This window comes from Arachis ipaensis, chromosome B09, assembly GCF_000816755.2.
Source record: "Arachis ipaensis cultivar K30076 chromosome B09, Araip1.1, whole genome shotgun sequence".
In the NCBI taxonomy this organism is placed as follows: domain Eukaryota; kingdom Viridiplantae; phylum Streptophyta; class Magnoliopsida; order Fabales; family Fabaceae; genus Arachis; species Arachis ipaensis.
In genome coordinates, this window is record NC_029793.2 from 9,462,670 (window position 1) to 9,473,424 (window position 10,755).

Here is a 10,755-nt window from a genome sequence, read left to right on the forward strand (position 1 = left end):
GACCGAAATAAAATATTACCTTTCCGCAAAACTCACAGAAAAATTTGCTGTGCTGGCTGACTTCCATCTTCTTAATCTGCTTCCTTAAACTAGCACCATATCGGGTGCCTGCAATTCGAGACCATTAGCATGTCACTCAAAATAATATGACATCATATACACATAAAAGAACCCAAAGGGCAAACTGAAAAAGCACATAAAGATAGAGTATCATTGACAGTTGAAATAATTCACTATTAACAGATAACTTTGGATTTATTGGCATAGGGATAACAGAATAGATTGATCATTCCATTTCCATTCAATTAACCCTAATAAAAACTAATGTATTCTGCTGAAATACATATTGATGGTACTTCTTGAACAAATATTCTTGCTCATTTTGACAATCTCTAATAGAGAACACAAAATTCAGGAATTTCTAAATATAAGACTTTTGAACAAGGAGTCAAAGAATGTAAACCAAAATACCAAATCAAAGTACGATTATCTTTTTTCATTCCCGAAGAAATGCATTTTCTATCGGAGCCTTCTTCCATAATGGTAAGAAAGACAGTATTATTGAAACCAGTACACCAATCAATTTTAACACAGTTAAAAAATGAAAAATAGTTGCATGCAGAGTGCATCCAATGCATGCTCAATGCATATCCACAACCAATCATTTCCATTTATAGTGTTTAAAAACTATATTATAAAAAAAAAAAAAAAACAGAAATTTGTGGTTATAAATGAGTTGATAAACAATCACAAAAACTGCAATACTTAATGTACGCAAGCAACCAGCAGCATACGCACTTCCAGACACCATCTTATTGTTTACCATCCCAAAAGCTTAATGCATTCAAATATCCACATTTAACTATTCCCTCCTTAATTTCCAACCGTCGAATAAGAACAACAACAAACAGAAGCAGCTCTCTTTTTGAAAAATAAACTAAAAAGATCCAAAAATTGAAGTGGAAAAAAATAGAGAGAGACAAGATCGAATGTTTGTCATACCGTATTTCCCAACGATACCGGCCTTCTTGGTTCTCTTCGTCTACACAAGAGTAAAATAATAAAACAACAATGAGCATGAGAAAATTATTGCAGAGAGAGAGAGAGAGAGGGAGAGAGAGTACCATCTTGGAAGGATAGGGAGAAACGATGGGAGAAGAGAAGACGCTGATACTTTTGGTTGCGCAGCTGCAATGAGAGGGTGTTTCAGGGTTTCTGATATAGCAAAAGCCAAACCTTATTACTAGGGTATTATCGTGTTAATCAACATGGGCCAATATGGACTCGGGTAAAGGCCCATTTCCTTCACCGAAGGCCCATGTAATATTTCAAGCAAAAAAAGAGCTCCCTGTCCAAAAAACCGAAGCAAAAACAAGACCTGTCCAAAAAAAAAAGCAAAAACAAACCGTTTCAAAAATAAATTTACAGCGGAAACCAAAATAAATAAATAAATAAATTTACAGAAATAGGAAACTAAGTTAGCTGATTAAATATTTATGATTTAAAAATCTTTAATCCTAAACTAACTTAGTTTTCTATGATTTTTTATTTATGATTTAATTAATTGGGGTTGATCTAATGATTAACTTACTAATTTGCTTAAACAATATTGATTATTCGAATCTTGTTTTGTCCATGCAACAACTTATTAACTAGCGATAAATCCTTAAATAGAACTCAAATTCACTGCGTATTAGTCCTTAACTAAACAAAAATTTATTATTTAAGGTTTATAATTTAAAATAAATAAAATAATTAAAAAAAATGGCCAATATTAATTTAAAAAATATTTTTTTTAGCATTATTCATAAATTTATTGTGTAAAAGAGGTTTTTAGGTAAGAAAAAATAAGAAAACTAATTTTTAGTTAGTCAATATTAATCAATTTTTAAAAAAAAATTAAATATTCTCATTTTTTAGGATTTAGGGATTAGGTATTAAACGGGTAGCTAGTTAAATAATTATATGGAAAAGTCTAGAGGCCAGCAACTTTTTTAAATTTTGGCCAGCATGTAACCAGCAAAGAAAAATGAGTCATTGGATGAAATCTCATACCAATCTCACACCATTAAAATCATCATTGATGGCTACAAATCACAAAAGTTGCTGCCCCTAGCACTCCTCTAATTATAATAGATTGTCTCATTGATTTCGTTACAACTCCAAAACAGATTATGGTCTCGGTTACCTTCCTGTTTTTAGCAACATAACTCTAATTACCACAAGTAGCTAGTTCTAATTGTACTCAATAGTTCTGCATAGTGAATCATATCATTTTATCCTCAAAATCTGTCAAATCCTCTATTTCCTATTTCTTTTCCATCAGAAACAATTCAATCATGCTCTTTGCAGGATCTCATCAGGTACAAGAAAAATAAAGCAAGACATTGTTCAAACAAGTGACAGAGTAGAAATCGATTAGCCAACCGCAGAACTTTAAATGAATCTCAAATCTATGGCAATTATTGTTGTTGATATTGTTCCTTACATTGTTGAATAAGGACACTGAAATTGAATATCCTCCATGTTTGATTGTCCCTTGTACACATAAGCTCCACAGTGACTTACATTAGACATTCCAACCACATCATTTAAAAGCAAATTGTCACATTCATATTTAACCTCCACATAGTTCCATTCATAGATTAGAAAGGTGTCGAGGATTCTCCACTCCTCATCATCCTTAAACAAACTGCGTAGGTCAAATAGCAACACATGCTCTCCTTTGACGTAAGGGCAATAATAGTTATTACTAATAAACTGATGAGCGTTGCAACCATTAATGTACAAATTTGCAGAGCCCATGGATGCTTTCTCCTTCAAGATAAACGCTACAGCAAGAACAGGAAACTTTTGACGAGCCCAAAATGACACAACTCCCCCTTCATAACAGTGGTCAAACCAAATTGGAATCATTGTTATTTTTGGCATTATGATTTGTAGCCTGTATGCTTCCTTTAAAGCCTGTGACATTCGAAAGGAAAAAAATAATAATAATAACAGTTAGTCATTGTCTACCTTAGATCATAACTCGATATTTCTCACGAAAACTCAGGTTCAGTCGACTTTATATGAAGTTGATAATTGAGAACTATTAGATGATTTAACTAATTTGACTTTATATGAAGTTGATAATTGAGAACTATTAGATGATTTAACTAATTTGACTAAATTTTCATCTAACGGCTCTCACCTATCAACTTTACGTAAAGTCGACTGCACATGGGTTTCCATCATTTCTCAATTAAATTCATTTTTTTTTTTGTGATTTGGATCCTCTAAAGTTTGAATTTCACTTTAGAGAGTAAAGTATGATCTCTCATCCTTAAATAGTTTCTCTTTCATATTTATTATTGGTTCCACCTATGAAATTAATGATAAGAGATCACACTTTACTTTCTAAAATTTCAAACTTTAGAGGATCTAAATCATTTTTCTTTTCCCTTTTTTGTGTTGACTGAGTAAATATAAATGTATTTCCACATCAAATTTCATACACAATGACCAAACGTCCCATCTTAACTTATTTCATATATAAAAATCAGTAGTGCTAGGTGGCCATTATATTTTGTGATTTGTAGTCATTAATTAATTATTATTAGTATTTTTAATAGTGTGAAATTATATGACTGAGTAAATATAAATATATTTCCACATCAAATTTCAATCACAATGACCAAACGTCCCATCTTAACTTATTTCATATATAAAAATCATTAGTGCTAGGTGGCCATTATATTTTGTGATTTGTAGTAATCAATTAATTATTATTAGTATTTTTTAATAGTGTAAAATTATATCTAATATGAAATTACACACTCTTTTTCTGCTCGTTAAATGCAGGTTAAATTTTAACGAAAGTGCTGATCTTTAGACTTTTTCTATAAAAATTCTAAGAGAAAAATATAGGGAAACAACAATTTTTTTAAATAACGTAAACAATATGTTAAAGAAAAAAGTCTAAGTGACCAGTACTTTCATTAAAATTTAGTCAGTATTCAACCAGCAAAAAAAGAGTGTGTAATTTCACATTAATAAATATAATTTCATACTATTAAAAATATTAATAATGATTAATTGATGACTACAAATCACAAAATTTTTTTTTGGTGACTTATATTTTTTTGGTGACTAATCACAAAATATGTTAACTTCTAACACTACTGTATTTTAAAAAATAAAAATTAATTTTAATTTTTAAATTCAAATTTTAAATTAATTAAATATAATTCTTGTTTTAAATTTAACTTTCAACAACTATAAATCCTTCTCCTCACATCCACATGACGCCCCATCTCTACTCCCCACAACCCCATTCATCACTCGCAAACCACCGCAAGAGGTGTTCCGTCTTCCTCGTGCTTCCGTCCCATCTTAACTTATTTCATATATAAAAATTCTAATGTACTATAAGAAAAATTTTAAGTGCACCTGAAATACTGATATTCCAGTTATTTTAACCGTTGATTTTAAATAATATATATTATATATATTTTTTATAATTTGTATCAACGGTTAAAATAACTGAAACACGGTACTCTATGTACACTAGAAACTCTTCCTGTACTATAACCCTTTTTTCCCCTCATCTCTCTTCATAACCACTACTGACTTTAGTTTTCTTTTATAATATTTAAATTTACGAAAATGTTTGGTAACCAAAGAAAATTAGCAAAAAACAACCATAACTTGTCTTATTTAGCATTTATTAATTGTTGTGACAATTAATGAATGCTAAATAAAACAAATTCTGCCTTTATTTTTTGTCTCCCTAACATTACCCTAAATTTAATATTTTAAACCGCTTCTTCTAAAAATTCAAATAGTTAAGTAAAGATGTGTACTAATTATTAAATTAAAGAACTTATTATCTTAATTAATTTGATACTTCTCATTTTATTAAACTACAATAGTAATAGAAACTACAAAATTTTAATATCGATGAGTTTAGGTCACGTTATTCAATGTGTAGGTGATATATAAATTTTCTATTTGTCAAATGACTTAAACCCCTTTGAAAAGTTTTAAAAGTGATTTTTTTTTGAATTTTTGACTTATCAAAAGTAATAGTATTAATGTCTGGTGCAATTTTCAAAACTAAATTACAGTTTTTTAAGAAATTATTTAGGAGTTTATAGAAAAGTTAAAAAAAAAGACTTCTTTCATAATAAAAAACTTTTTATCACATCTCTTTTAAAATAAGCACTTTTAGAACTAAAAACTCAAATACAAAATAACTTATTTATAACTTACTTTTAATATAGTCATTTATTGTTTAAGTTATTTTTTCAAAAGAAGTTTAATTAAGCAGTCTACCAACCTGCCTCTCTATGACTCGACCTGACTTGCGGCTCAAGCTAGGTAGGCCTGGACACAAGAATCTCTCTGTGACCTGGGGACCAAGCTTTCCAACCCCATGATCTAACATAATTTTGTTCCCAATTTAGTAATCGCTTACATCTCTAGAAAGAACTTCTAAGAGTTGAACATGGACTAGGATCTAAATCTAATCTCCTAAGTTTTTTATAAATTTTCATAACAGTACAAAGAATCATTTAAACTCATAATTCCTCTACTAACTTTCTTACTTATTTAAGGATCGGAGTCTTTACAAAAGTACCACTAATCAACACACGTTATACGTAGATCATCGTGATTCGCATACAAAAATAAATAAATTAAATAAACAAATAAAATAAAGTTTTGTGAGAAGAAAAATGTTATGATAGTTTAATAGAATATTCTAACCTGAGACCATAATAACCCAGATGCTTTTGAAGACAAGATGGAGCATTCTTTTGCTTCTAAAACTTTTATACTTGATGGCAATTCTGGTATTTCCGAAAGCTTCTTGCACCTAGTTACACAGAGATACCTCAATTTAGAAGATTCCTTAATGATGGTTGGGAGGCACACAAATTCATTCCAAGGTACATATAACTCTTCCAAGTTGGGAGAACAACATAGAATAGCGTGAAGATCTTCATCGGTTAAACCACAAGCACTACAATTCAACAATCTCAAAGGAGAATAGCATCCTGGTTTATCTATTAGGAATCTTTTAAATGATTCTCCAACATTAGGAGAATCGAAAATAGACAAATATACCATCTCTGGCAACATGAATAGATCATTTGGTAAGCCTCCAGGAACAAGCCCTTTGAATTGTATGTATAATTTTCTAAGTCCCATTAGATTACTAATGGAACTTGGAAGCTCCTTAATTCGATCATTTTGCATGGTGATTTCTAGTGGCTCATGCATTGTTTTCTCTGTTTGTGGGAAGAACTCAATACTTGTGGAATCAAGGTTGAGATATTGTAGAGATGGCAACCACATTGTTGGTGAGAAATCTTTGAGATTCATGCAATGACATGCGCTTAGATGTTTGAGCTTTTTAAGAAATCCAACTGAGGGATGAATCGCAATCAGATTTTTACAGTAGTTAAGCTTAAGTTCTTTCAAGTTCGGAACACCAGACGCATCAGGAAAATGGGTTATGAATTGGCACATTGACAAATTCATGTATGTCAAATGCAACATTTTCTGCAACAAAAATAAATTAAACTAATTAGCAACAATCACATATGATTTAGAATGTGTTATGGGTGGATTTTAGTATGACCATGTTACTACGACTATAGGGTAGTTAAAATTAAGGTTATATTTTTTTTGTATATTTTAATAATATTTTTTAGAAGGTGAATGCTATCCTACCCTCTTTAAAGTAACATATAATTTACACTCTCTGATGTATCATATTTTAATTGGGTGTTTATTTTAACCTAGTTACTTTCTTCACTCTTTCGTCTTCGTTGCGCCTCTCAAGCATCACCGTCTCATTGGTGTTTCGTTTTCTCTTCCCAAATCATTCTTCTAGAAAAGGTACTCCAACTCTCTCTAATTCCGTTTACTCATCCCCACTCCTTCGTTGTCGTCATTACGCCTCCCAAGCATCACCGTATTTGGTGTCTTATTTTCTCTTTCCAAATCATTCTTCCAGAAAAGGTACTCCAACTCTTTCTAATTGCGTTTACTCCTCCCATTGTACGCCTTCATCGTCGTCGTTACGCCTCCCAAGTATCACCGTCTTTCAAGTTATTAACTCTCATGAGATTAAAGTAACTCAGGTTAAAATAAATACCCAATTAAGATACGACACATCAGAGAAGGTAACTTACATGTTACTTTAAAGATGATAGGATAACATTCAAAAAAGCATTTTTTTGGATATTATATTTAGAGTAAATTATCAAAATAAATTATTTGTCTTTTAATATTACAGAATACAACATTTATATATTAAAAACGCAAATGTAATTTTCTCATTTCTATAGAAATCGCGATAGAAGTACGGTGAATTATTATTTAGATGTAAACTGCGGTAAGGATGTAACAATTTGAGTTGGGTTGCGTGTAAAAATAAACTCTAACGATTTTTTATGAAATGCTTAAATTAATTACCTGAAACGATTTTTCCATCTTCAAGTTGAGTTGACTGCACGGTAAGCTCAGGTCAACAATATCCTTAGGATGAAAATTTGACGGGAGAGATTTTGATGGGTACCTATCCCATTCGAGTAACCTTAGACTGTTCGGCAAATAACTAGGCTCTGGTATAAAATGTGTATTTCGAACAATGAGAATTCGAATATTATTCATCTTCTGAAAGGCAGTGCCGCTCCATATTACATTTTCTTCTTTAGGAGGGTCCAACATTATTCCTTCAATGTTACTGCTTCCCTTTGAAATAAAAGCAACAAGAAATTTTTTTTACATTAGTTAATAAATTTCTTTTGTTGTATATAATTCATCTTGTAAACTCAAAGCTAAATGATGCATTTATGAAGTTAATAGTTGAGAGTTTTAAATAATAATTTAGTCAAATATGTCAAATCATCTAATAGTTCTCAACTAACAGTTTCACACGAAAACAAACGCATGTAAGTTTCCACCTTTAAAATAAGGTGAATACTTACATCAGTTACATGCAGTTGTCTTCGTGTGAAGTTGATAGTCGAGAACCGTTAGATAATTTGACAGATTTGACTAAATTATCATCTCCAGATTTTCAACCCTACATTAAAAAAAAAAAAAAGAAAACCACGGTGGTTTGATTTATCTTTTCGCGACGGTTTTCAATTACCGCTAACAGAGATTATCTGCAGTGCACTTAGACAAAGTGACTTCAAAATCATCTCAAACACAAACCACAGCAGAAGTTCTGCCTCTGGTTTTCCTCTTTCAATGTATTAACACCAAATTATCATAAAATTTTGGGGAGTATAACCAAGTATTTTTTGAAATTTTAATTTATAATGTTTGCTGAGATGTTGGACTAAAACAATTTTTTTTATGTAGAGACCTAAATTAAAATTTACATGGACCAAAATTATGTCAAGTAAAAGAAAAGTAAAAAGAATTCATCATATATATAGGTGTAAAATTCTTACCGAATCTTCCCTCAATACTCTAAGAACATCTTCATAAAAGCATAATCTGCTGCGTTTACCAAGTTTTGATGGTGCTTCTTGCCTAACAATTTCTATGCCCATGTCTTGAATGAGATCATGCATTATTAAGCAATCATTTTCAATAGCTAGCAGAGATTTATCAACAAGTCTTCCAATATTATATGATGGGAAAATGTCACATTTCTCCAAAACATTCTCAACATATTGCAAGCTAGCCCCTTTAAAGAAGCAAGCAATGTCAAGAAATACACACTTTGTGGCATCTTCTAAGCAATCATAACTGACCTTGAGTATGTCATGTATGTTCCTCTGTTGAATCCTCTTGAATTGTTTCAATGCACATTCACATTCCCTTATAGATTTATTAGCAAAATGAGACCCTAATACTTTTAGAGCTAATGGAAGGCCCTTGGCATAATGAACTACATGATTAGACACATTTTTGTACTCGGGTAAAGGATGATTCATTTTGAAAGCTTTTAAGCAAAAGAATTGAAGAGCTTCATGATCATGTAACCTCTTTATCTCGAATTTCTTTTCAACGTTACCAATGTTTAGCACATGTTTATCCCTCGTTGTTATGATGATTCTACTCCCAGAACCGAACCAGTTGCTCTCGCCAGCCAAATTTTTTATTTGATCCTCGCTATCAACATCGTCGAGTACCAAAAGAACTCTCTTATGCTTCAATGTATCTTTTAACTTAATGATGCCATCATCAATATTCTCCAACTTTATAATTTCCCCATCATATAGCTTAGATATAATAGCCTCTTGGAGATTTACTAGACCCATATAACTGTTTGATCTTTCTCTAACACCTTCAAGAAAGATTGAACATTCAAATTTATGGATAATTGTGTTATAAAGAGCTTTGGCAAGTGCTGTTTTGCCGATTCCTCCTGTTCCATAAATTCCTAGCATGCAAACTGTCCTTTGGGATTCAATGTCTAAAAGTGACCTCAGTTCTTCTATGCGAGACTGGTGTCCAATTAGGTGTCTCCAAGATTTACTTGTTCATGTTGTAACTTAGTAGTGACCCTTTTCACAATCTCATGTATAAATTCATATTCATACCTACAAAAATACAACTAGCCTTTTATCCACATTTTTTTTTTCTTTTTATGAAAACAAATAGATTGGATGAGGCTAAAAAATTTGGATATTTTTTGGTGACTGAAATAAATTAAACAAAGAAAAACAAAAGAAACAAAACAAGGAACTGCTTAAATAGAGGGACAGTCCCGTTTAAGACTACTCTTAAACTCCTCCCAAAATTTGGATATGAAAGTAGAATGAGTATTATACCTTAACATAATAATTTTTGGTGTTTTTAAAATTATGAGAGGTACACAAATTCGGACCATTCGATTTGTGTTTAAAAAATTTTAAAAGTTTGGAGTACACAAATCGGACGGTCCGATCTGTGTACTTAAAAATCGGACGGTCCGATTTGTACTCCGTACATCCCACATTTTAGAAAAATAACACAGTAGATCATAATTTAGAAAAACACCATTGTTAATCCAATATTAAAAATAAAATAATTGTGTCAGATAAAGTTATTATTGCAAATAAATTTCACATGGAGAGATTTTAAAGATAAAAATTATCGTGCATCGTGCAGTTATTTTCATGTGGAGTTAATAACCGAAAATCATATAATTTAGTCAAATGGATTACATAAAAACAAATATAGGTGGACGTTAACCGATTTTAAATCCGTTAAAAAGTGATTAAAAAGTATAAAACCGAAATGTACCCTGTTTGGTAAGACCATCCTTTCAAGTTAGCAACTTGAGACAAAGCTGATCTCCATTTCTGGACCTTAACAGATCCATTTCCGAACCTTTCTTCATGTGCAGCCATGGCTTCACCGTAACTCTTTCTCTGATGCCTCACATCAGACGGTGCCACTTTGTAAAAGATTGGCCAAACCAACAATCGCTTCTTCAACTCCATACACTCAACGATCTCCACTAGTTCATCAAGACACCACCTTGAAGTTGCATAATTCTCAGAAAAAACAACAATCGAAATCCTTGATTGCTGGATCGCATTCACCAGAGATTGCGCGATTCGGTCCCCGCCCTTCAACTCTTCATCATCCATGAACACTCTCACTCCCTTCCTCAACAGAGCATCGTAGAGAAAACCTGTGAAAGAGTAGCATCTTGTTGCAAGTTTATTGTAATAATTGTAATTATTTATAAATTATTAATAACTTAATCTCATTCTAATGTTAATATTTGATAGAGGTATTAAATTAGAAGGTAATAAC

The 10,755-nt window shown here is 31.4% G+C and overlaps 3 protein-coding genes across 3 annotated transcripts in view; all 3 read right to left on the reverse strand.

Moving 5' to 3' along the window:
• LOC107619237 (60S ribosomal protein L37a) overlaps positions 1 to 1,253 on the reverse strand; it is a 2,307-nt gene extending 1,054 nt beyond the window's left edge. The window contains exons 1-3 of the mRNA XM_016321490.2: positions 1,125 to 1,253; positions 1,003 to 1,042; positions 20 to 108 (exon numbers count right to left, since the gene is read on the reverse strand). Of these exons, the coding sequence (XP_016176976.1) occupies positions 20 to 108; positions 1,003 to 1,042; positions 1,125 to 1,127 (132 nt within the window). The 5' untranslated portion in view covers positions 1,128 to 1,253. The remainder of the gene's footprint in view (positions 1 to 19; positions 109 to 1,002; positions 1,043 to 1,124) is intronic.
• On the reverse strand, positions 2,289 to 9,427 carry LOC107614956 (TMV resistance protein N-like). The gene is made up of 4 exons (XM_016317081.2): positions 8,454 to 9,427; positions 7,465 to 7,743; positions 5,749 to 6,546; positions 2,289 to 2,964 (listed from the first exon to the last, which is right to left on the reverse strand). The coding sequence occupies exons 1-4, from the start codon at positions 9,396 to 9,398 to the stop codon at positions 2,485 to 2,487; spliced, it is 2,502 nt and encodes an 833-aa protein (XP_016172567.1). The 5' UTR covers positions 9,399 to 9,427; the 3' UTR covers positions 2,289 to 2,484.
• Positions 9,339 to 10,755, reverse strand: part of LOC107614957 (toll/interleukin-1 receptor-like protein) — a 2,011-nt gene continuing 594 nt past the window's right edge. Inside the window, exons 2-3 of the mRNA XM_016317082.2 lie at positions 10,237 to 10,630; positions 9,339 to 9,551 (exon numbers count right to left, since the gene is read on the reverse strand). Of these exons, the coding sequence (XP_016172568.2) occupies positions 9,467 to 9,551; positions 10,237 to 10,630 (479 nt within the window). The 3' untranslated portion in view covers positions 9,339 to 9,466. The remainder of the gene's footprint in view (positions 9,552 to 10,236; positions 10,631 to 10,755) is intronic.